This window comes from Anoplopoma fimbria, chromosome 17 (assembly GCF_027596085.1).
Source record: "Anoplopoma fimbria isolate UVic2021 breed Golden Eagle Sablefish chromosome 17, Afim_UVic_2022, whole genome shotgun sequence".
NCBI lineage: Eukaryota > Metazoa > Chordata > Actinopteri > Perciformes > Anoplopomatidae > Anoplopoma > Anoplopoma fimbria.
This window is the reverse complement of record NC_072465.1, coordinates 17,178,045-17,205,831: the sequence shown is the minus strand read 5'-3', so window position 1 is coordinate 17,205,831 and position 27,787 is coordinate 17,178,045. Positions and strand designations below refer to the sequence as shown.

At 37.5% G+C, this 27,787-nt stretch overlaps 1 protein-coding gene across 1 annotated transcript; it reads right to left on the bottom strand.

Moving 5' to 3' along the window:
- Nucleotides 1-517: 517 nt before the first annotated feature.
- On the bottom strand, nucleotides 518-25,030 carry slc38a3b (solute carrier family 38 member 3b). Its single transcript, XM_054617159.1, has 17 exons — nucleotides 24,838-25,030; nucleotides 16,307-16,487; nucleotides 15,955-15,975; nucleotides 15,468-15,549; nucleotides 15,258-15,373; nucleotides 12,376-12,449; nucleotides 11,748-11,840; nucleotides 11,031-11,112; nucleotides 7,514-7,596; nucleotides 6,564-6,622; nucleotides 6,069-6,242; nucleotides 5,833-5,912; nucleotides 5,648-5,748; nucleotides 4,582-4,706; nucleotides 4,341-4,485; nucleotides 3,410-3,513; nucleotides 518-3,269 (listed from the first exon to the last, which is right to left on the bottom strand). The coding sequence occupies exons 2-17, from the start codon at nucleotides 16,408-16,410 to the stop codon at nucleotides 3,165-3,167; spliced, it is 1,548 nt and encodes a 515-aa protein (XP_054473134.1). The 5' UTR covers nucleotides 16,411-16,487; nucleotides 24,838-25,030; the 3' UTR covers nucleotides 518-3,164.
- Nucleotides 25,031-27,787: the final 2,757 nt, after the last annotated feature.

Here is a 27,787-nt window from a genome sequence, read left to right as displayed (position 1 = left end):
CTCCAATGAAGGAGTAGAACCATCTCAAGGAGGATCAGAAGAAATGGACAGCATGTGAGTTAAATATGAGTGTCACAGCAAAGGGTCTGAATACTTATGACCATGTGATATTTCAGTTTTTCTTTTTTAATAAATTTGCAAAAATTTCTACATTTCTGTTTTTTTCTGTCAAGATGGGTTGCTGAGTGTACATTAATGCGAAACAAAATGAACTTTTTCGATTTTAGCAAATGGCTGCAATGAAACAAAGAGTGAAAAATTTAAAGGGGTCTGAATACTTTCCGTACCCACTGTATATCCCTAAAAGGATAAATTGTGGAAATGTCTATTCAACTTATAAAAATCAGTTAAGTTGCATACAAGTAAATAGCAACACACACAAAAAACAAATGATTGAAGTGAGGCTGATTGGTTCATTTGCACTTGAACACAAAAAACAGAAAAATGTCCTGCTTAATTAAGAATTAGTTTCAGTTAAGGGGAAATGATGACAACAGAGACAATGTAAAAACATCTACAATTATTTTATTGGCAAACTAAAACTGTCCCTGCTATTTACACTTTACAAGCTATTGTAAATATGCATCACAAATATAAAAGGTTAACATTTATATACATTATTTATATAAAGCCACATCTTATTCACCACAATTCATATACCTTATTATATTATAGTTGTGTAATTTCCATAGATATATGTCTTGAACAACAGCTATGATAAAATATCACCCAAAATTGTTTAGGTACATGAAAAATGCATATTTGACATACTGTGTCTAAAACTGTGGTACCTGCTTAAAAGTTAAAGGCATTTTCAAAGCAGTATGTAGTCAGTTTTTTGTTTTGGCATGACACCTTAAAGTGAAGAAAAACTCTGTTCACTGAACATGACAAAACTAAACTGTCACATACACTACTACAACCACTGTAAATACATGTGGAAAAGCAAGGGACGGCGGTTGATATGTGCATAAGTATTTCCTAGGCTGTTATTCATAATTTATCCATAAAAATCTAAACAACTAAAGGAATAGTTACTATATAAATACATTTGGAGAAGTAATGATTTACGCAGGACTTTTCTGAAGCCTGAGACTTTTGATACAATACAAGACAACCTTTGGATAAGAGCAGCAAATATTTGTTATAACTTTTCTCTGAGTTTTTATTCAAGGTTTAAACCTTTTTACTGTTTTCAAACTTGTTGATTTGTGATTTGTAAATTATGAAATTTAATTTGTAAAAAATGAACTTATATGCATGTTGTAGTTCCATAGAGAGTCTCAGAATTCACCTGAAGAATTAAGTATCCATGAATGTGTCATCACTGACCACTGTAATGTTTGAATCATTATTTCATGTAGCATCTTTTAAGAACGGCTTCATAATACTTATATTAAATAAAGCACAGAATGGGACTTCAATACACTTCACTGTAAGATGCCAAATGTACAGTTTTACAATAACATCTATGTATGACAGTGTCAGAAGGTCAATCTCTAAGTTCACTATATGAACTGCAGGACAGACTGGACATAACAACATGCAAAACATTAACCTCAGGTCTAACTAGTCAACAAGGGTGAAAGCAGATCAAAATATTACAAACCAGTACGGCAAAAATGTTACGACAGAATCACAAAATCATAATACATTTTCAAAACAAATATAACATTGATCGAGTTTGGGTGGGTTCAACCAAATTATTTTAAAAAATCATATTTTCTAACTGACCCAAAGTGGTGTCTAGTAAAGAAAGTTTTCTTGTTTTATTTTAAGAAGTTCTAAGATATTTGCATTGCTTAGGTGTCCACTTACTTTTTGAGTGTAACTCAAGACCTGAGCAAGTACAACCAAAACTATCTGCATGGCTGGAAACCATATTTCACTAGAGGTAGGTGACTTCTGGATATTAAGTGTTAGTTAGTGAGCTTTAGAGGGTTTGGGAGGCTTTTAACTTTTAAAGTATCAATATTCTAATTGAACTGTTCGCAAGAATGTGAATATGTGTATTATAAAAAACTCTTAATTTCATTTAAGATTTAAATTCTATTTAGTGTGGAAAAAAAGAGAATTCTGAATTTATAAAAACTTAATGAGAAATATAAAGGGGGTATCAAAAATTCAAGAGATTTAAGAGCTAGATTCACACGTGAACTGGCAGTTTAAAACTTGAGCTGTACTGTATATATTTAAGGTCACAGTTTGGCATATCTGAGCAAAAAGTTCTGTAAGGGGAGGTATGAAATGCTAAGATCAATCTCTTTTTATTTTATAAAAAAATCTAAATATTTTCTCCATCATTTATATACTTTAAGCTTAAACAAAAACTGATATACGATAAATTTGGATCATTGCCTTTATCATATACAGTAGTTAAATATAGTCCATTTGAAATTAAAAACGGATATAGTAGCTAAATAAATATACAATCCTGTTTTTGCTGTGTGTTTGTGTGCTGTTCCAAATGCTATAAGGCACCAGGGTTTCTGAAGAGAGTTAGCTGATCTGGAACAAAAGCTTAATGTGATGCAACAACTCTACAGATCATTAAATCAAATGTCACCTGCACTCTAACGCCTTAAAGCACTTTTTTGTTTTATATTACATCATGATAAACAGTACAGAGAGCAGCTGGTCAGGATTAAATCATCTGACTATTATATTTTGTGTGTCTTGTGGAAAATAATTGAAATATGTGTACAAAATAACAAGTTACTTCTCATGTATATCTGGATGCATTCCCGTCTTCAGCCTAACAGACGATCATGCCTTCTTTTGTGTACAGTACCAGCTGCAGTTGTTTGTGTGTAAATAAAGAGGAAGCAACAGGAAAGGACCATTTCACCGTCATGGTAACCCCAACAGATGGTAATAAAAAAAAGACCCTGTTTAGTCCTGATTATTCACACAAAATTGCATTACCATTGCACTATGTTAAATGAATTATAGAATGTCGTTATGCAAGGATTTTGTTCACAAAATGCTAACTTAACTCTATCAATTACAGTGGGATTCCAACTGACATACTATACTGTATATTTTGTTACAAACCCCTGCAGGCTCTGTGCTGTGCAGCCCTGAAGTGATCCAACTGAGGTGCTCCCTTAACATTGACCAGTTATTTTCCCCCTTTCCAGAGCTCACAAACACCGAAGCAGCATCTAGTGGCCTCCAGCACCAAGGCCGCCTCCTGTAGTCCAGTCGATGATTATGAAGCTCAGACTCATTACCATGAAAGAGACACCCAAAGCTGCAAAACAGGCCGCCTAAGGGGGAGGGGGAAAAGAGCACATCGATGGCATTAACTATCAAGAACTCCATTCCATGACAAAAGCCTGTGTCACACAGGGTAATCACCAAATAAGCATAATGAATGACTGAAGGGGGAAAGATTTCAAGGCCTCACCAGTATCTTAGGAACAGAGTTCATGGGTTCATCTTCTTTGGGAACAATGCGGATGTAAAAGACAGCAGGGAAGATAAAAATGAGGCAGGGAGCCGACGTTGCACCTGTAAGGAGAATGAGGAAGGGCTGGTTTAAAACAAAGCTAATAGCACTGCAGTGACATGAAGACCAAACATTTGAAAGTCTAATTATTTTATTATATTTTTTGCAGATCTGTCTTTATCATTCGTTTTACCATCCTCATGCATCATGTACTGTTTTTAACATAATCATTGTGGAAATGGTAAATATCAGCCCAAATACATTTCTAAGGTTAAAACATTCTCGTCTCAATCATGGTGATATCAATCGAATGATCAATTTCAGGCTAACCTTACACTCAAGTATATTTCATCTGACAATTCTAAAGAGATTGTAAATAGGAGAGCAGCGTAATGTGTATAAGTTAATTTAAGGTGCTTATATAATTAATCTAGACACTGTTGAATTTGGAAAAAAATGACTCCAACACTGAGACCCTCATAGCAATGTTTCCAAGTTCTGTTTAAATAATCACATTTGTCAGGGTGCTTGATGGATCAGTTGTTTGTTTTTTTAATTATCATTTTCTTTTTATTTGCTGGGTAACAACTGTTACCGTCCTCTTAATCATTTCCTTTTTCTTTTTTTCATTCATTACTTTATGCAATTAGTTATTTAATTACCCAAATTATGTTGTGAAGATAACACACAGCACGACATGTCAATAAATAAGACCTGTAGGATATATTAAATGTTGTTTCCAATCATTTTTCTAATGTTTTTTAGTTATGATATAGGATTTGTTTGCTACTTGTCTGCAACTTTTAAGTCTGTCATTGTGACAATGTTTATATGTTTTTCTATGATCCCTTTTATACAATTTAATATTTTTGTACAGTGGTGTACTAACCAATGATGCCGAAGATGCCCAGAATGTTAGGAGCAAATATCACCAGCAAATTGATGATGGTGAGCAGAACGACAGCAATGGCAGTGTGACGCAACCAGTGAAAAGACTTTGTGGGGAATGCCATTTGCAGGATGGCTCTACGTACCTGTGGACGGAAACAGACAGAGAGTTCAAAGAGGATATAATACCACAATATCATATTCATTGAGAAACATAGGGAAAAAATCCACAACAAACTTACAGGGAACAACACAATAGGGACGGTCAGCGTCACAGCCGTGAGGACGGCAACTCTCACACACAGGATCAAAGTGTCATAAGGATCAATCCGGCTGTATGTGTGCAGCAGTTCAGGTTCCACTTTGCCTAAAGAAATATTAGAAAAAAATAAATCTTGAAAAATGTACTTTCTTGGTAAAGTCTCATGTGAACTTCACTGAGTAATAATCCAATCTAGCACTGGAGAGCCACAAGCTCTAGCTCATCACCACAAGATGGAGCTTGAGCTCTATTTTTCTCCATAACAGAACAACAATTACTAATCAACGCTGCATATTATTATGACTAAATAACATGCATGAACATGAATCAAAATCATAGAATACAACATTTGTAAAAAAAAAAAAAAAAAGAAAATCAAGGTGACTTCCTCATCTGAAAATTATTAAATATTTAATCTAATTGTTGCCATTGCATATTGCCATGAAATATATTGGAGTATTTTTAAAAGTGGCATTAGCGCAAGATTTTCTATATTGTATTTTATTATTCTATACAAAGCAGAATCCTCTAATCATAATTTCAGACCCTGTTGATTCCTCGATTTGGATAAAATTATTATATTTTTCTCTTTTTTCTTCTAAAGAAAGCAGCAAAACAAAGTCTTTTAAATATCACTGTGACTCCATGTCCATCCTATTCTTCTGTTCAACTTTCTACAAATTTGGCATAAATGTCCAATTGCTCGGATGAACTGATACAATTTTGGTGGTCAAATGTCACTGTGACCTCACAAAACACGTTTTGGTTTTAACTCAAGAAGTAATATGCTGATGTTCATGTGCTTTTAAGTGATGACATTTTAGACAGACATGGAAACTACAACATGAATGGTTGGCGAAGGCATTAAGCCGCAAGGCGATAATTCTAGTTTTAGCATCTCTCAGATTAACTGCTTCTATACGCCAAAGCAGCACTCCTTTATTTTACTGTTTATTGCTGCCCTGACTCAGTCTTTTTCATGGATATTATTTACCCAGTTATATTGTAAAGACAAACTTCAAAAAAAGTAGGACAACTGTTCTCACCATAAAAAGTCAGGTAGCCAAAGAGAGCTGCCAGAAAGTACATGCTGTACATGACAAGGATGGAGATGTTGGACACCTTCTGCATCTTCTTCTGCGTTGGACTGAAATCAGAAAGTTGAAGTTATTTGAATAACCCATTATGCAATGACATGTTGTAAAATATATTCAGGTTAGATGTGACTCACTTCCGGAGCTCGGTGTAGATGGGGAGGACCTCAGGGTGGCAAACAAAGGCGAAAGCCAAGATCGGGATGGTGTATGCTGTCTGTTAAGAACACATTAACATGTGACTTTCTATGATTAGAAGTGCAATCGAGACTCCCAAAATAAGTGTGGGAACTCTGCAGACATCAACCTTTATGGCCTTACTGTTCAAAAACAATTCAGATAAGCAGACTGTGATTTCAGCGCGGCTGCCTACCTGTGAGTTGATGGTGATTAATTGTGGGGCGCAGTGGGAGTCATCGTCCTCATGAACCAGACCATTGTTGTACTCATGGCCGTGGCTTGAGACATTCAGGCTGAGGTGGGCAGCAGTAGTGTTGGCTGAGTACTCCTCGAATGGGCAGGGGATCTGATACTTCTTATAGATAACCTGCAGGGGGATAAGGGAAAAGGTAGAATCGAAAAAAGACACAAGCATGAAGGGATGCAATAAAACAGGGCTCTCAACAATCACTGCAACATCAGATTAGTGGGACTCAGCCTCTAAGTACTTAGGTTTTACATTTGACCTTTGATGTGCATTAAGCAGGTTTTATATGCTCCTTATCAAAGGTAGCAACATACTACCAAAAATAGAGCTGAGGGTGGGAATAAAGTGAGTATCATTTGTGCCAAGATGACATGCCAGAGCAATTGAGTCTCCTTTTGGAGAGTCACTGTGATGATGCGCTACTATGTGAGCAGGACATACCGCAGAGAGAAAAAACACCATACAGCTGAGAGAAAATCCACTGGTATAGCCGAGATAACCTGAAAATAAACAGGAAAAGACAGTTAACGTTAGATCTCTTGATCTGTTTGGCCTTCATGTGTTGTTTGGGACTACTGTAAACTGTAATAATTACACAAGAACCTCTCAACGCTTAGAATCAGAAGGTTTCCTACTGTTTTATAAATTAGGCTTCTGCAGAACAATGCCCCCCAAATGCCCCCTTTAGAATGACCTCACAGCGCTATGGGACCAGGAAGACCATGTTTAATTCATATTAATGAATAGTTCAGAGGGAGGGATCAAATCAGAGAACATTATGGCTAATTGGGCACCTGCTGTTTCCTCTCCCAGAGGTCAGATTAAGACACACTAATTGCTTGACTTTGAGGAAACTGCTGCATCAAAATGTGCTTATCTAAGCTCAAAGTCAAAAGAAAACATAACTTTAATGAAAGAGTTCCAAAGATAGAAAATGTTTCATCATTTGGTAAATGAATAGTGAGTGTTTTTTGTAAGCGTATTGGAATTAAATGAAAAGTCCTTTGAAAAGATCTTGTGTAAAAACAGACAGATAGGCAAAGACGTGCAGGGATGTCATTGACTTGTAGTCTGTTATTATCAGAAGGCAGGAACTACGCCAGGAACAAAAACTAAGAGCTATGGGTGATAAAATAAAGGCACTCACGATCAACCAAAATGAGGAGCTTGGAAGTCTTTGTTTCTCATAATTTTATGAGTATTTTAATTTTTATCATTCCCAACTTTTCATGTTTTTTTTTCTTGGCAGATTTGGGCTTCCATTGCATCTTGACCCCAGTGGTAAAAATGCAGGTGACTTTCTAAAAATGTCTCTGGAAAAGTTCCTGTGGTGAAACAAACCACAAATGTTTCCCTTGCTTGTAGAAACCAACTGCATAAGTTCTACTCACCGAGCTGTTTCATTAAAGCCAGGGGTAGGATGATACTGGCAGAGACCATGATGACCAGATAGTTTCCATTCAAGTACCACAGACTGTTTGGAGAAAAATATAGTTTACTTTGGTGAGCTCAATATTTCAAACATTGGCAGAGAGAGACACAGCAGACTGACAGACGGAGACAAGAGTACAGCGAAAAACGTGTTACATAGTAAGATATGGTTACACATATTTAGTGCTGCTGGGAACATCCTTGGCGTCAAAGCCGTGGAAAAAAACGTGTCTGGTTACGTGGCTCTTGACTGAAGTACTGGAGTAGCCAGCATGTAACTGATGATTTATGAGACTGTTCACAGTTGCATAATGGGACGACATAGTAGAGCCTCATCAACACAGCACCAGAGACGTCACTAAACATTACCAGCTAATTCCATCACATCATTGCCACTTCTGTCTCTTTACTTCTTTCATACCAACCCCTCGAAAACCATCTCTATTACTCACCCCTTACCATAACAAACAAAAGAAAACATATTCAATCTTGTGAAGGGTTAATTGAAAGTTTGGAATATGGTTTCAAGAAAGTATGAAATGCAAGTTTCCTTAAAAAACAATCCTAGGCACACTGTAGGGATTGTACAAATTTAAAATGCCCTTTACTTGGCAATATGTATTTAAAATGACCGAGGCATTGTGACCGACATGGGTCTTCATCTGGGTCATTGTCTGCAGTAGCTTGCACCTAACTCAAACTGATATACTATATGTGGGCACCATACACTTCCTCCCATTAAACAACATCCTGTGAATGCCCTTCGTAAAACAAAACACCCTCATATAACCTAAAAAGCGGCCACAACATGTATATGTTTCTTCTTAACACGTTTAAGTCCTTGACGTGGGCAACCACCAGTTTACTTCAAGGAATAGAAAAGACAAATGCTTGTTGTGTGTCTCTCTCAAGAAAACAAATATAATCGTGGCAGTGATAGAAAATCCATTAGAAGCTGTAGACCTGGGATGAGCACCAGGAGGCTTATATAAATGATTGTAAACCGTTAGCTAGCTATGTGTGTGTGGAAGGTCAGACAGGTCATGTCCTCTTGGGACATTTGGAAAAGGTCATTTGAGACGATAAGCTTTCACAAGTGAGGTGAAATGTATCTGCTGCGATCTGAATCCAGAGCTGCTTAAGGTCTAATATAAAGTCAGACCAATCCAAGTGAAGTGAATAGTCATTAAGGACAAGTCCAGGGTACAGTACAAGGCTTCATAAGCCAATTGCAAGTCTTACATTTGAATATTTTGCATTGAGATGTGTTAATAAAGTGTTTGCAATGCATGATTAAATATGTAGTGGTTAAGAATGGCCTAAAGCACTGTTTTATTATTATTATTATTATTATTATTATTATTATTATTTTTAGCGTCAATTAAATTAGCTTGTGATATAAAGTTATAAAATAAATATTAGCAGAAATATTATGTGTTGAATGATAAGGAAAAAAATGGTCACTGAAAGAATTTCTCCTATTATATTCTGCTTTTATTCTGAAGCTGTAAAGTATCCTTATATACAGTACATATTTAAATCACAATTAAATCACAATTTTGTAGTTCCCAAATATTGGTATGGGGAGTTTGTATCTTCATCAAAAATCGAGTACAAATCGGACCAAAGTCTTTATGGTTTCAAGTCTCACAGTACAGCAGTAAGTCCTTATGCTCAACCATGGAACATAACATTTCTTTCTCCATACTTTGGTGTTTCATTTTTTACCTCTTTACTTAAGATTTCATTAAACTTGTTTTTTTGTTTTTTTTACAAAAAGTACCAAAACACTGGCAACAAGGAAGATCTTGGGTAGATAATAATAATAATAAATATGAAACAAAATTTAAATCATACCCCCTAAACTAAAAAGAAATCTGGTTTGAATTGACATCAAACACTTTTACAAAGCTTGTTTAGAAGACGTTTATCTATAGAGGGAACCATAAAGTGCATCTTTGGATGGATGGGAAAAACAACACTGAATGGAAATGCTTTTGACTCTTTCAGTCCATAAAGAATTCATAAACAGTTACTGATTGGTTCGGGATACACTCAAACAAACTGCTCCCAAATTTAAACCATTGACTGGACTGAAAACAAATAAAACAAAACCAAAATAAAATCATACAACTAAAACGATATTAAACACAAACAAAACACTTAAAATGATCTCTGCGCATTCCACTTAAGGCACATTTCAACACACGATACAGATGTAGCACCTTATCGCAGGTTTTTTCAACCGTTAAAACATTATTTACCTCCAATTATTTTAGTTTTTAAACATTGAAACAAATTAAATTTAGAAAAAAACAAAGTGACAAACTGGCAGCTGCAATAACTGAATCTCTCAAATTTGTTATTAACCGATACTTGAGGAAATAGACTTAAATCAGGTTATGGTCCATAAAAAGATATCACCTTGGAGCTCCTCACCATGTGACCGACTGTCACTGAAGAGTTTTAACCAACTCTCAATCTCAAGTTCTCATTCTTGGTCTCAAGCCTACAGCTCTGAGTGATTCCCGCTACTTCCAAATATTTGACCCTCTTGTGTGACCCCTAGCCCCACCTCCCGCTCCTCATTCCCCCTGTTCTGAACAGAAAGAGGCTCACTGAGTGGAAATGAATAGTGTGTCTTGGTGCCAGCCCTGAGCTGACTTGTCCTTATGCTCAACCATGGAATTTGGCACCCATGTTAAACCACCTGCTGCTGTCATTTGTGAGTGCTTGCATGAGTGAAAGAGTCCCAATACTTCATACGTCAATTCAGATTGTAGCTAAGCCATGAAATAAACAAACACAAACATAGATATTTATATGTATTGCTTTATCCCACTCTAAATTTACTCAATGATAAAAGGAAGCGTGCCCTTCAGAGGGCTTTGACATAGGAATTGTCTAAATGGCGTGGCATAAAAATGAAAAAAAACAACACACTCTCTGAGTATTTTGTATTGCATTAGATGCATTAGAGGATTTTCTAGATGTTTAGCTCAAATATGTAAAACTCTAGTTGTTTTTTTTTGACATGGTTAAGGAAGGACTGCTGCAGTCGCTGCAATCCCCTTTGAGCACAAGGTTTGTTTTTAGATTTGAACAGGCAGTTGGAATCCACTTCAGTCTGCTGTAGCCTTATTCAGAGCGTCTGTGTCATGTCTCTGACGTGAACACTGCTTGCCTCCACGAGCTAACAGCACTGAGGGTTTGTGTTGTGTGTAGACATAACTGACAGATAGTACCAATGGGCCCCCTCCAAGCTCAGCCAATTACAGGCTGCCATTTTCATCACACCCCCACGCTCACTGAATCAATGAATGGTGCAAACTGAATTTATTCGTTGCCCAGATAGTCTGCCAGGCCCCCTTGACCTTGCACACAGTGTCTAAGCCGGACAGCATGCAAGAGTTGAGTGCCTTTCACTAGCAGCACAGAGATGTTGACGTTGAAAAGCACTTAAATGATAATACTCACTCAGAGTTGGGATCCGCCTTCAGGAAAGCTTGGATGACCAGCGGTAACTCAGATTTAACAATGTACAGGTAGCTGGACATAGCTGTAACAGACGAGACAGAGAAAAGGTGAAAATGTGTGGCCTATCATGCCTGTTTGCAAATACGGCATATCGAGCAAACAGACATCCGCTAAGCCATGTCACATTATGTTTGCGTAAGTGACGGGGCAGTAGCTACTACTGAGGACACTGAGGTCATGTACTCGTGTTTAGCAACATGGGGGAAGCTACGATCTACAATTTAGAAGAGTTAACACATGTTGGTATTTTGTCGGCAGATTTGACATTGTACATTTAAATCCGACAACATTTAGGCTGACAAAAAAAGGCCAGCATTGTATTGCTTTAATACAGCATAAAGACTGTCACGTTGGAAAAAATAAATATACTTTTTTTCCTCTTAAGTTTATTGGCATTTTTTCCACTATATTTTTGGTATAGTATTATATATACTAGCAGCTATTTACCAACACTTCTCCTGATCTTTGCTCTTAATATATCCTCATTTTCCAGGACATACAGCCAAGAACAAAGTCCCATTAATAATAGTTTAAGGAATGTAGTTGTGTGTATGATTGAGTGGGGGTTATCAATACAACTCATGTTTTCTGCTACAGGGCGTAAACAGTCAACACATTTACGAACACATGAACCAGTAAGTCTCATTGGCTCCTCACCTCCAATATTCTGCAGGGTAATCGCTATACCAGCGGCCATTTTTCCAGGAGTGCCAAAGGCTCTGTATCCCAGCTGTTCATAAGCTCGAATTCCTGTAAACATTCATTTTCACTCAATTATGTTTGCTGAGACGCCCCTCTGAGCAACACAAAAATACAAAAAATTTAAAAAATAAAAATAAAAATAAAATAATAAAAATGTGTGATTGTTTGTTGAATATCATTTGTTATTTTCAGTTTTAATGTTTGTCTACACATAATAAATGTTGCCACATACTGGATTATAGAATAAATTGATTCATTAATCTTCCTTCTTATAAAAAGTCTAAGCCATTACAGAAGTTAAGATGACTGGAAACCAAATCCCTCTAATCATTCTGGCATGTAAACAACAATTCAAGTGTGACTAGCAATTCTAATGCTATAGTGCAAGTGTTAAAAGCAGACAGAACAAAATTCACTTCACACTTTTAATCCGCTCCCTTTTCTAAATTAACCAATTTAACTGTATCAGATGTTGTAGAACTGTTGGATTTTCAAGTCAACATATCATTTTGATGAAATAACGGTACACATTTATAGCTAAACTTTCTCTTTACAAAAGGCTTAGACAAGACACAAATCTTACCCACAATGCCAGAGGATTTCAGCAGCAGATGAATGGAGTAAGATGACAAGGCTGCTACTGCAGTCAGAAGAAACCTGTGACACAATAAAGAAGGGACATATACGTTTATATATGTCAACCGTATATTTCACCAAATTCTACATTCCTTCTGGGATCATAACACTGGCCTGACTCTTCTGTCCATTTCTATGTTCATTACAATCAAACAGTTGTGATGAATTGTGCATGTTCTTAGACGCTACCGCCAATGTGACATAACTTATTTACACAATTTATTGTTTGATCTGACATTGTGTATTAATGAGAGAACAAAAAACTTTTAATTTAGCCTGGGAGGTTGAACAGCAGTAGTGGGTGATTTTCCACTATGTCACTGTTCTGCCTTTGCATCACATTCTACAGCTGATGGTGTTCATTGCCTGAAAATGTCAATTGTACAGTATATTTGTGAGACTTTACCAAAAGTTGAGGCAAATGTTCAGTATGAAACAAGACGAGGCATTCTTGAAATACTTCTTTCAATAATAGAATATAAATGCTCTTGATAGATAGAACTCAACAGTCCTACACACGTATGAAAATTATATTTCCCACAACCCTTTTTGCTCTATGAGTTGCAGTGTTCCTCCTACAGAGTCAAGTCAGCGGGGTTGTCAGGTCAGAATTATGGGTCATAGGTTGATGCCAAATCATTCACCTTTCTCAGACCTTTTCCCAGCATTTCTGTACACTCTGCATTTCTTGTAGCCACGACTGTAGTGAGAATAACACTAGCCCTTGTCATTAGCAGCATTACAACAGCCGTGCAAACTGTCCAACCTCCCTTATCTCCAAAACAAGCATATATTTTGTCTGCTTTTTAGTATATGACATGCCTTGTGTCAATGAAGAAATATCCTTCTCTGGATCCTGACGCCTTCATGACTGCTCTTATTAGATGTCTAACTGGAAATAAGCTGACTAGAAGGGAGAATGTCTATTTGTATCTCTGCTGGTGGATCAAGGGTTCTCTCTACACTCTAGTCTATAATCTCCACCAGAGCCACATTTAGGAATATAAAGTTGGTAGCACAAAGAGCCACTGAGGCCACAAGAACCTCTAAGCAAACATGTACGAACAACGATGTATGAACATGTTTCAAATCAAAAACACAAAAGTGACTATAGTAAAATATTGCAGATTTTCTTAAAACATTTGCTCTGAAGCATGTGTCAAAATAACAATGTAGTCAACTAGGAGGCTTGTATCAATGCTTGATTTTTTTCATAATCACATGGTGTTATTTTACTTGTATAAAGAAATGAATCTCCAAGGGTGATTCACTTGAAATGATACATAACAATTGGGCTCATGTGCCTGGAAAGCTCTTTTGTTTGTTTTCTAGGAATTACACATTTTGAATTCCTCTGGTCTGGTCCTTTCACTTACATCTGATGACTGAATCAAACCTACAGTTTTTCATAACTCTCATTTCTTATAACAAGTGTAATGTGTCACTGTGCATTTTCCTTAGATACATTAACTTTGACATGCATGTGCTGTTTATTGTATGTTATGTTTGACATAAGTTGTCATGATATTAAAGACTGTTAATGTTCAGGTTGGTTGCCTCAGGTTGCTTTGAAAACTCTTGTAAATATAAATGTCTGTTGCACCATCTGCCATAGCAATGATACGATCCCCAAACGTGTGGTTAGAATAACTCTGACCTAATTCCTAACAGGAATTTCATAGGAAATGACCTGCAGCCTCCTTAATTAGACGCATTACTCTTTGACAGCTCCAGCATTGAACTGACTTCCTATTCCCACAGTTGAATCTATTACACTGAGGCCGTTCTATACCTAAGCTTTGCTACTTGCTCTCTGCAGCTACAAATACACAGACGACATGACCAAGACAACCAGGGTCACGGTCTGAGGTCAACATTGTGGAAGGAGCAGAAGGAAGTAAATGAGCAATCCAGATGCCTCACACAGGGTTTGGATGTTCGGTTATTCTGGGCTTTGGCCTTTCTGGGGTTTGTATATGGTAACGAGAGCAGGGGTGGGAGCTTGGAAAAAGGTATGAGTAGAGGTGGGCATATCATGGTACATGATATGTTCCAAGATGTCATGACTGATAGTAAATGACTCCTGTAACTAACCAACACCACTCTTGCCCTCAATCGCTCCACCAAAGCATCTTACTCCTCAAGTGTAATCCCTCAGGAAGCACTTTAGAGAATATCAAGACTCCGTAGTGCTTTTGGCAAAAAGTTTGATCATTTTTTACCACTTTTAAGTAAATTCAACTTATCGTGTTGTAGTCATGACAACCTAAACCGAGACTTAGTCATGAGTGAGTGCATTGAGGCTGAGACAAGACCAAGGCTTTGAGGGGGTGAGACCGCCTCAAGTACAAGACCAAACCAGTGTGAATTCAACACTGCATACAATCCTACAATAAATTGTGTAATATGCAAACCATAGACACTCCTCAAATGGATCTGAAAGATCCACATTCCAATAAAAACCATCACAGAAGACAAATGAGGATTCCTCTTCACTCAACTCTGTCATTGCCATATGTACTGTTTGTGTGTGTATGTGTAAGTGCACATAAGAAAAGTCTTGATAAAATAATCAAAAGTCATTGCACGGTTGAATTTCATAACCCAGAGCCCTCTTTGTGTGAGAACAACACCTTCAAAAAGTTGTCTTGAGACCAGACTCGAAGATCAAGACCGATCTCGAGTATGACAACACTGTTAAAGCATTTAACATACTCCATCCTTCAGAGGCGTAGTATAGCTATGTGCAGGTTCAGGTCCACAGAAACACATTGATATGTTACTAAACTGACAACAATTCATCATTAATAAACACGCTTTTTTACTCACAAGAAGAGGAGTATACCAGTGTTGGCCATGGCATAAGCCAGTCCCAGGATTCCACTGCCCATAATAGCATTACCCAGGTTGAAGACGGACATCCCAAAAGACGTCTTTCCTTCAAACTGAGGGGGAAAGAAACAAGAGCATACAATAAATGTACAATTATAAAAAGAAATATTCTCATTCTGTCGTCCTTTGTCTGTAAACTTGACTTACATCTTTGAAGCGTATGTGTTTTTCTCCAGCCGCATTGGGCAAAAATTCCTCATTTTCCAGTCCTCCATCATTATCATCAAATCTAAGGAGCAAAGTTTTGACTGTAAATGGATAGTCTCTATATCTATCTCCTGAAACTGTGCACATGTAAGATAAGATAAGATAATCCTTTATTAGTCCCGCAGTGGGAAAATTTGCAGGAAGAGAGGATAGTGCAAACAAGAGACATAATAAAAAACAAGATCAAAACAAGTATTATAAATAAGTAAATAAGTAATAACACAGTAAAGAATATTAAATGAGTAAAATAAGTTAAAAATCCACAATAACTAAAAAATATTATATATACAGACAGAATAATTATTGTATAATTATTGTATTGCACAGTGGATATCTGCTGTAGTCTTGCTTATGTTATTGTATTATCATATGCATGGAAACAAATATGCAGCTGAAAAAGCCTTCATACAAATATGCACAGACATACCTGACTGTTTGAGTGCCATTTCTGAATAAGGATCCACCCGATGAGGTGAGCAAAAAACAAGGTCAACATGCATTTAAACAAAGTCAAAATTATGTAGGAAGCAAGTCATACTGTATGTTGCTCACCACATCCATTATCCTGGTCATTATTAAATGAGAAACTCTTATCATAAGGACAAAGTTATGTACGTAAATCAAAATGTCCAAAATCATACAACAGTTTCAAATACTAATACATAAAGACAAACGGTATAAATAGTGCGAGACACATGCTGTGTTATAATGCCATTAACAGTTTTCAAGCAACAAAAGGCAGCCAATCATCTTTGTTGAAATAAAGAGAGAATACTCACTGATCCTCTTCCAGCAATGTCTTCATTGGCATCCCCAAGTCACCTTCGAGGTCGTGACTTTTCCCGTTGGATAAGATGTTCATCTCTGACTGAGTAGGTTCCATCGCCCAAGTAGGAACTGATTATTTTCGCTTGTATACAATAAAGATGATCCTTTTTAGTCGCTCAGTATCTTCAATATCTGGGACAGAGAGAGAGAAAACTACATGAATCACATAAAGTGCAGCAAGCCTTGAATATTTAAAGGCCGTAAAATCATATTTCAATCAGCTTTAACACTATGGTCCATTGTGTCCTACGTACACAAATTATACTGCCAAAGTTCAACATTTCCTTTCACATGAAATATTTTTATTTTTTTGTCTCTGCCCTTTCAAGTCTTTTGAATTGTGAGGGACTGATGTCACATATTTCCATAAGCCAATCAGATCCAGCCATATTTAGATCAGAGTAATCCAGTAATTGCGTTTATTTGCCTAATTATTTACAATTCATGTTCAAATACAAAGAGCAGTGTTCTAGTCTAATAGTTCAGGCAGCAGTTCTTGTGTGAATGTTACACTTCCACGATCAATGACGGACGTCATGAATCCTTATGTTCAATATTTGTCTATACAACATTGGGGTAAAAATGAGTCAGTTCTACTGTTTACACACTGACTTCCAACACTCTTTGTATTGCAAAAACAAACTTTTGCAATACCTACACCAACATGAAAGGTATGTAGCTGTAAATGATCAAAGACTGAGGTAGAATTTTGGAAAGTATGGCACATTTTTTGTGCTTTCCAGAACTTCAGTACTGAGCAAGGCAAACAAGTACGGACCACATGGTCAAAGGTCAAAGTCTGAGTAATTTTTTTAACTTTTTTTTACTTTTGTTTGCTCCTTTGTGTAGTTAATGTAACAAACCTGCTCAGTGCTACTGTTCACATCCCACACAATTACGTGGTGGTCTTTATGATGATTATAAGCACAATGTGATTAAACAAAATGCTAAATCACTCATAACAGTGAGTTACTGAGAAAGCAGTTCACAAAACAGTTATTACCGTAACACTATAATCATACATTTCAATCCGTATTTTCCTTAATGACCATGGGTTTTCTGTAACAATAGTTTGGGGAGAAAGAAGGTATATTTTTCAACCGATTAATCACTACACAACTATAAAGACTTCTGGGGGAGAATTCACATCACTCATCAAATCAAACTATTAATAATTCAAAACTATTAATAATATGTGATTGCCTTGCACCATGACCCAAGTGACATATTGAATCCTCTTCACCAGAACTCAAAGAGACTATAGCGTGTTGTTTGCTGCTTCCTCTGTGACAATTGCACAGCAGCTAAATTGTGTTCAAGACGTCCTCTCAGCCAGAAGATCCCTATTACTGCTATTCACAATGTACAGTTTAGGAGGGCCCAAACTAAGCTGGTTTTAAGCGTCACATCAACCAATTGCTTTAGTCTTCCCCACTTTGAATTATAAAAAATATGCCTGTTGTGGCCTCCAGGAGAATCCAATCACTGTTTATGTGCTTGGAGCCCCTAACATTTACAGTAAATACAGTAGGAGGCTCATTATGAAGTCTCATGATATTGCTGTTGTTCCACCCATATGATCACTGTTTTGTACTGTATACATTTTTCAGCTGACAACACACCCTTGAAAAATGTCTTCTTTTTTTATTATGTGTTGTCAGTGAGGTTAATGTTTTCAGGTTTCTTTTGAATACTTTCAGTATCCTGAATTTTAGTACCAGATTTTGTCAAGACAGAAGTCATTGAAGACAGATGGAAGACGGAAAAGCTTGATTGTGATAGACGTGTTTTTAGCACATGAAATCAAAGAAAAATCCAAATCTATATTCAAGACCCTGAAAACAGTCTCAAAACCTTATTCTTTCTTCAAAAAAAAATGTATTCATTTGCAAATTCCTTTGCAAATGGATATTTCTATTTGACTGATTAGTTGGCTACTCTCAGTCAGAACAGGTCAAATGCTTTTCTTATATTTTAAATTAAAAATCATGAAGTTAGAGAGCGCCTTCTGAGTATCATTCTGAGTAGTGCAAGACAACATAGCTGATAACAGTACAGCACAAAACACAGTTCTAAAATCACCATTACAAGCTCCAAATTAAGTAATTACAATTAATTGCAAGCATAAGCCAGGGAGTATTTTCCATAGGAAACTATTAGGGAAATCACACATCCATAAAATAAAGCATTAGCAGACATTCTCTGGGCTTTTATGAAGTGTGATAAAGACCTTAAAGACCACATCCATCTGATACAGTTAAGGTGAAAAAACAGGAAGTCCCAGTGAATCAGCAGCATTAATACAACAGGACTGGAAGTCTTCAGAAACTTCTTTAAACAGACATATTGCTGGTATTATTTTTGCTGTGAAATTGTATCTGGAAAAAGGCAGGCTGGACCGTTTAGCCATATGTGTGTCTATAAACTTCAACACGATCCAAGACAGCTTGTTAGAGACTCAACAGATGTGGTTTTTGAAGGGACTTTCGCAGCTGCCAGCTAGGAACTGAAAAAAGGAATAGGGTTTGCAGATCTTCATAGCTGTTTGGGTCATCTTGAGAAAATCCTATTTGTATAATTCAATCATACAAACATTTATGGTTATGCACCTATGCATGACTTGCTTTGCACCAGAAACAATAACAACACAGATACTTGGTACAATTGTGGTACAAAGGAAGGGACACCGATTCATTGTTTGTGATAGTGGCAAAAGCTGCAAATCGAATTGATTCTTCTAATCTACCTCTCTGTCGATGTCTTTGTTTCATGCTGACTTCAAATGATCAAGATCCATTGTAAAATGGTTGCCCTCCGTATCTTGCAGGTTAAATCTACCAAGCCTATTCAAGAACATCTACATCAACCCCTTCGTAACTTAATTATAACTATACATTTTTTGATTGAGTAATATGGTGTTTCTATATCAGTAAAACACATGAAATGAACTTCTCTGGGCAAAGAAAACTGCTAACTATTTACCGGTATGATCCGTGTCCATATGAGAAACTGCATTGAGCATTTCCCCTTTTACTGAGCACCAGAGTCAACTTACACTCTTACACTCTACTGTAGCCCATTGTGTTATGCAACAAATCTGCCCTAAAGGGGCATGGGAGGTCCCATTGTGAGTGACTGGACTTATGTGACATTTAAAATGTTTGAACAGGTGGGAGGGTGAAAAGCGATTAGCTGATAGATTTTTCCGTCTGTAAGGCATTAATGTCTGAGAATGGCTATTTATAAAACACTTTACTCTGAAAAACATCCCACAATTATTTCCTATCTCTTCTCGTGTGACTTGGACATAAAACAGGGCAGGCACAGGACAAGTGGGCAGACGGTGGGCGCAGGAACAGGCACGAGGTTCAGCCAACAGAGCCTGGCAGCTCCAGCTTGTCTCAGCCACGTTCCTGCCGGGGACCAAGGAACACATGCTCATGTCCTATGTGATGTCAGCCAGCACCTGAACTACACATTCTGCTAAGTGGCAAAGCACGCTAAAGGGATAGTTTTTATTATGGACAATTCCTCATGAACTGCAACCCTTTTAAATGCTTAGAAACTTTTGTTTAGGTCAAATAATAAAATCTGGAGCAGTGATTTGTTTTCTGTCACCAGTGGATATTCAGTCTGTGATAAGAAGGTATATGTTTTTGGGTAATAAACACTAACTATTTCTACGTTCTCACTCTGGGACTGTATCTTCACTCAAACAAACATGAACAAGGCAAGAATTGTCATTAAATTATCTATGTATGCGATTCATTATGAAATTTAAAATAATTCTTAGAGAAATACACCAATACACAGAATTTTCAATCACAACTCAATACATAAACTATATACAAATAAAACTTCAACAGCTTTGATACTGCATCATATAGTTGAATGAAATAGTTGATATATAGGTCCTATTTAAGCCTCTACCCTCCTCCTCATATACCAATAATAGACTCAACCTTTCTGGCGTACTCACTGTGGTTTTAAAGCAATGTGACGCTTGACAGAACACACACACACTAAAGATTAAACTACATCACAAGTTAGCTCTTGTCAGTTGGTAAGTTGGTTCTGACTTATAAACACAAGCGTTTATCAGAAACGAAAGTCTAATGTGACCTGCATCATATTTTGAATACCTGTCTGTTCAAACAAAGGTTGGTATGTCACAAGATGTTCTGATACCGACAGGAACAAAAAGAGGGAACACTATACTGCATTTCAGTTTTGTCTACAGTTTGCCTTTTTTTAAGTATGATTGAATTGAATGGAAATAAAATAAAACATACACATTGCGGACATGCTTTTTTTAAAGAAAACGAACAGTCAAGGTTGTGTGGTAAAATCCCCTAATGTGTTTGGTCTCTTATTTTGAAGATTAATGGCTGACTGCACTTTAAGTCCAGTATGCAGCAGCCAATAATAAATGGTTTATTGGAAAGAGAGGACGGAACAACACAAACAGGTAATATCTAATATGATGAAAGTTAACAGACGATTCATAATATAATCTCCCAGCCCACAATGCTTAAACAAAGGTTTAGCTGAAAATATTAAGCTCAGTCATTCAAATGATGATTTGCAGAGTGACAACAAACAGCCGACAATCCTCCTATGTTATGCTAATTCAGGTAGCATGCAAATTTCCCCGCTGCGGGACTAATAAAGGATTATCTTATCTTATCTTATCTTATCTTATGCACCCTGGTGGGCCCCTGCGGAGGTCCGGAACTCTTGATTTAATCAGCTTCATGACTTCAATTAAAGTAAAACATTGGTACAAATCCACTGAGACATTAGTTTAAGCTCAAGCTACCATTAGCACTACGAATGCATGTTATAAGGCTGACAACTGGCACATCCTGAGTCATGGTTGTAATACAGTACATGGACACAAACACACAGAACACCTTTAAAATTCAGTGCAATCTAATGCAGTGACCCTGCAATAAACCCTGCCGTTGTTGACCTTGTAATATTAATTGCCGACACTTCATCTGCAAACTAGTAATTAAACTGACTGCTTTATTGTAAAAGGTGTTCTAGGAGTACAGAAGAAGTAGCTCTGCAGTTGCTAATTGCCATTACATGCTGGTGTCGGCAGATTCTAAAATAAAGGAAATGGGTAATATTTTAAAGCTGATTGGAACAATGACCATAACAATAAAGTTGTATATGTATTATATACCAAACAACATGCATTTCAGTGTTTTTTTACAATGTGTTTAAGTGGGAAAACTGCAAATATACAAATATCATCTTGGTCCATTTATTTGAAATTAAACTAATTGGAAAGTCAAGCTGTTTGTTTTACTAAAAATATGCCCCTTGTCAGTTACTATGAGTAATCCGTTGATTTCCATTAACGACAAGTACGTGTTGACAAGCTGAAGAGCACTTTTCTAAGAAATAGCTTGGCAAACAACAGATGGCAGCAGGAGGTTCAGAGAAAGGCATATCTGGCCGCTCTCAGACTTGAGCACAGGTCCCTCTTTATGTGACACAATCTAAATGCATACATATCTCTTTTAATTTGCTACCAAAGTTAATAAATACACAACAACGTGTGTTGTAGATACAATCTAAAACAACTTCTAGCGTGACATGTTTTTGTCAGACTGTATCTCACAGTGGTTAGCACTGTCGCCTCAGAAGGGGCCCAGGTTCAATTCCCAGGCCAGACAACCTTCTGTGTGGAGTTTGCATGTTCTCCCTGTGTCAGCGTGGGTTCTCTCCGGGTTCTCCGGCTTCCTCCCACAGTCCAAAGACATGCAGGTTAGGTTAATTGATGACTCTGAAATTGCCCGTAGGTGTGAATGTGAGCGTGAATGGTTGTCTGTCTCTATGTGTCAGCCCTGTGATAGGCTGGCGACCTGTCCAGGGTGTACCCTGCCTTCGCCCATTGACAGCTGGGATCGGCTCCAGCACCCCCGCGACCCTTAACTGGATAAGCGGTTACGGAAGATGGATGGATGGATGTATCGCGGGTCTATTTGTTGTCAGTGAGCCTCTGGAGCACACTATTTACAAAAGAAACACATCACATGAGAGATGTTGATGGGGGCAAATTGTGACTTTGAGAACAGTTTGCATCTACTGTGTGGGCCGGCACTGTAAACCAAGCCGGTATCAGAATATACACTCATTTTTGTCATGTTAAGATCACGGATTTCAAAATAATTTCAATGCTATGTTGATTTATGGCATCTTTGTTTTGGCAATTTTCTACCCATTAAGTAATAGAACACCAGAAAGCACAAAAAACGCTCTTTGAACGGACTGAGAGCCAGTTCAGTTTGAACTTCCTCATTAGACGATGAACATAACATTATCTGTTGGGTCAACTTCCAAAAAAGATCAAAGGGCCTGCAGAAAACATATAACTCATTAAATAAATTAATGCAATTCATCAATTTCCATACACAACATTAACAAAGCACTTTCCAATGACTTAAATATAAATAGCAGCACATGATGTGGTCAAGTTCAGTCACACAGATTATGAGCCCAATGACAATAATAACCTCTGGAGTGTCTGACACTTAACACTTTGGCTGAGTCAGACGCAGATATTCACAGGTCCCTTCAGTGTGACGGAGGAGAACAGCTGGCTGCTTTCCCACATGGATAAAACATCGGCCTCCACATGCCGAGCACCTGCCAGTTCCTCCCTAAAACTCTCAGCCACTTCGATCATTGCGCATGCTGGGGTCACTGACCGCAGGCGAGCTTATCTGCTCTTTCTCCACTGTGATGAACCCAGCATCAAATCCCATATATGGTGTTGGTGTTTAGATAGGGGCCAAAGTCAAAAACATGTACCCTCAGCCACATCCACCTTGAGTACACACACTGAAGTTCTCTGGACACTCTATTTGAATCCCAGAATTTATGAATTGATTTCAGGCTTAATATGATTGGTATATCAAAACTTTTTTTCTAATTTAACTCTAAGTGCCTCACACTTGTAATGTTTCATGTTTTTATCAGTACAACCACAGTTTTCCATGATGACTATTCAACACCTGCATCTGAGCCACTGTGGGTTGAGTGTCTTATTTCACACAATCAGTACAGCAGTTGTTGCACAGAAATATACAAATTTTTACTCCCACTGTTTTCCAAGTAAGCCAAGGTCCAACACACTTGTGAGCAGTTCTAACATTGAGCATTGCAACAGCACACCTGATGACGATCATGAAATAGTAGATGGTATTCAACATGATAAAAAGACAAGAAACAGCATGGCATTCAGATCACTGTCCCTCATGCATTTATAAACATTGCTCAAAGAAAACCGTAGAACATTAAGATCTCTAAAATACAGCCTATCACATACTCATGAAGGAGAATGAAGGAGGGAAAATGAACATTTCCTCTCAGCCATTACTTTCAGGCACACAATATTAACACAATATTACATGTAACAGGCTCAGTAAGCAGCGAGTGTGCAGCTTTAACTTCCCACACAGGGCGCTCTTCCTCCACATGGGTATATTTAGCTGATAATAACAAAGGCAAAGCGCTTTAAAAGGCTGTTACTGGTTGTTGAAGCTACTGGTGTCTATATTAGGCAGTCCTGACATAGACTGTCCGGTGGACTTCTATATAAAACAAATTGGGCTATTAGTTTGGGTCGGATGTGGTTTTGGTGGTAGGAGGAAAAGGAAATTGTCTTTGCGATAACTCCATGCCATGTGGCTTGGTAACCCCCCAACACAGTAAGGTATAAACTGAGTTCATGGCAGGAAAGGTATTTTTTTTTTCTCCTCTCAAAGTAATTCAAGTTACCGAGCAACAGACGTCAACAGATATTGATATGTTTGATTCAGTGATTACAGCTGCTTGTGAGGAAAAACCCACACACGTAAATCAAACAAGGAAACATTTGCGCAACACTTTCACCAAACAAAGGTAATATCTGTTTTGAGTCACACATTGGCCACGTAGACTAATCCCATCCATCAAGCTGTTTATTTTTACCTGTTGCAAGGCGACCTTAACCTGCAAGCTGATCCGACGTGTATTAGAGAAAGATTAAAAAAATGTAACACGAGTGCTCAGACAATAGATGGACAATATATGTCACTGAGTCCTTGAGGCACATGGTCCTGACATCTGGACTTGGCGCTCACTGCAGGGGGACCCAATACATACCATTCTTTCTTCATTGATCACCTCTCAATAGGAAACAAAGCCATATGCTTAAAAGGGCCTATAGTGTGCCAAGTGATCTATAGGCTGCAATACTCATAGTTCCCTGTCTGTTTTCATTATAACCCCACATTTCACCCCAGTGTGATAGAGAAAAATCATACATCCAAGGTTGTAAAAAATACTATTTCACCCCAACCTTTCAATAAAACCGGTTGAATAAAAAAAAAGACATGATGTCAAACAGAGCTGTATCATCCCAAGCAAAACGTTGTTGTTGTTTTTTCTGTTTAAAAAAAAAAAAATCCAATTTGTTCAGTCTTACCAAAGGGTTCTTGTCACGAAGCTTCCAAGTTAATTCCTTTGATGAGTACAAGTAAATGTGATGGTCAAAATAAATGGTCTCCTTGCGTGTCTCCTCGTTGTCTTCTCTGTTTCTCGTGCTACTATCTACTTTTTGCGTGTTTTATTCGCTCATTCGGACTGTCGCTCTTGAGGTAAGCGGCAACAAAACTGCGCTTTTTAAGAAATGGGAGGCATTGTAAAACCCTCTGAGGCTCCACCGTGGGGGTCGCATCGGATCCGCCTCCTTCACCACCGCCCCCCCCCCACACACCCACACACACACACACACACACACACACACCCTCTATAGCTGAGCTGATGTTTTATATAGGTGAGTGAGGTACAAGGGAAAGCAGAGATTGTGCCAGTGGTTACTTTTGCATTTGCTATGAAATATTTCTGCTTATATGGGAGTGATAACACGCACAACGCCGCGGAATAATATAGTGCGTAAATCAAAGGACATCATGATGGAGATAATTATAGTCGATATCTTTGTCATATAATTAATTAGTAGTAGGAAGTATATAAACATTTGAATAGGACTTTGGGATACTAGTGGCATAAACTCCACTTTCTCCACATACACTTCAGGGCAATTTAATAAATCAGTACCCTACAGTGATGTTGTGGTATATTTCCATTTCTCAGACTTTTCTACTTCCCTCTCTCTGCCTGGTGCATCTGATCCAGCAACTCCCAGCAAGGAGCCGCCTGAGATTTGGCACCTGTTAAGAGCTTGGAATCTGGAGAGCTTCACTCATGAGAAACAAAAGCTGCCCGGACACTTAATACTGAGGTGAAGAGGTCACCTTTTGCATCTGGCAGAGTAATACCATGTAATAAATGAATTCACTAATTGATTTCAAATGCATAGTTGCACGGCAAGCTCAACCAAAGTCCATAAAAACAATGATGAGGATGGTTATGGGATAAGGCATATGTGAGGTCACCAAGTTGGGAATACCTAAAATTGAAATATCAGCAGTAAATAACTACTCACATAGACAGCGGAATATAATGGAACTGCAATTCCCAGTAACATGGAAAGTTGTTTTTAGCTAACCATAACATTTGCAACACAAGATCATGTAACAAATAGTAACACAAAACATAAAATAAAGTACTGTGACACTATATCAATATATTTAAACCCATGACAGACAACGATCATCACATAGACACATCTACAATGTATTTTACAAAGTTATCACTGTAAAGTGTCCAGCACAAGCAACCAAACAGTAACTAGATTCTTAATTAATTAGAGTGGATAATTGGCTATTCTAGCGACCTCTAGAGGCCGCTTTGGCTTGATAAGGTTTGAGGATACAAATGTTCAACAGTTTACATAATTTAATGCTTGTTTACATTTCTATCCACTGGGTCATCTCTGAATAGTAGTTCAGAAGGGGCTTAATGACTGATGATCTTTGTAGATCTTTATAGACAGTGACACTTTTCTTCTGACTTTTCAGACTCATTATCTAATGAACAGACATAGAAAAAACTGATGGCTTCATATTGGGGGCAAAATCAGTGAAAGAATACTATTATTAACTAACACGTTATTGAACCGTCATGGTGTAGTCGGTCCGCCTCCCTAAATGAGAGGGTGCATACCTGATGACCCCAATTCTGCTCAAAATGTTAAAAGGCAAAATATGTATTGTAAAATATATTTTGGTATGTTGAAATGCATTTATGTATGTCTCTTTGTATGTTGTAACTCTGTAACTCTGTCTCACTCTCATTCAACAACCACAAAACTTCCCTGGTGCTGTCTGATGGGATCCCAGGTTGTATGAGAATTACATTACTTTAATAATATACTGCATATTATAAATAACATAACATTGAATCAGTTGGTCATATCAAAATATTGGACAGGCTTGCTCACACACTACAGCACTCTACACGAACTCAGCACAAGAGAGTTTATTTGAAAGAATTACGTAAGCCCCTTCATAGAGAGAGGGATATGGCTCATCTTTCTCAAGCCGCAGAACAATGTTTGATATTTGTGAGAAGCAGGATGGGAATATAAGAGCAGAGTTTCTACCTCATACTGCAGGAGTTAGGCTGTATTGCTACACTGTATTTATGTAACAGAGGAGGATGTGAAGATTTCTCCCCGAGAGGTGAGAGTATCAAACCATGAGGCACCAAGAGGTCCAAGAAGTAACCCAAGGGATGTATTGTATTATGTTCCATTGTGAAACACACTTTGTTTGTATAAGAACCACCACCACAGAGACAGGCAAACTGACCACCTCTTTGTGTGAACGAACAAGATCCTTGCAACAAAATGCACAGGCCCAGGTGAATGGACCTTTCACAGATCAGTTTGACAATGGGAAGCGTATGCAGTATCTAATAAATAACAACCTTTCATTCTCCATTTACAGGATGGTTACAGTTTTCTCTTCATCTCTTTCCACGAACAAATAGATGCACAAACAAAGACCTTGAACTCAGAGGGTAATGATCTCTTTAAACAAAAGACACTGGGAGCAACAAAATAGATTTTATTTCTTAAACTTATCACGGAGTAGCCAAAACACAATACACTAGGATAAATTAAGATAAATTACAGGCTGCTATAAGTGTTTAAAACAAAAGAAGATGGGAAGCTGGGTTAAAAGTATCATTAAGTAAGAGTTCTGCAGGTTTCTGTATGCTGAGTGTAATTTTACTGTGGCTTCTTAACTCAAAAAATATTTACCTTTATACACAGATTGCTATTATTACACACAGTACTTATCTTGCACTGATCCTCAGTATAAAATAAACAGCGACAGACTCCAGTGGATTGCTTACATTATTGCACAAAAGTACCTCAAAGGAATAGACAGAGCACCAGCACTTTGACTAATATGGAGCTATCAGTGGTTATAATGAGGTTAAGCAGGAAGCAGGACATTGCAAAT

Coding starts and splice junctions, on each gene's coding strand:
- slc38a3b (XM_054617159.1), bottom strand. CDS start 16,410: ATGGAACCTACTCAGTCAGAGATGAACATCTTATCCAACGGGAAAAGT. Junction 7,597..11,030: donor AAGGCGGATCCCAACTCTGA/GTGAGTATTATC, acceptor TTCTCCAAACAG/TCTGTGGTACTTGAATGGAA. Junction 6,623..7,513: donor GGCTTTAATGAAACAGCTCG/GTGAGTAGAACT, acceptor GTTTATTTTCAG/GTTATCTCGGCTATACCAGT.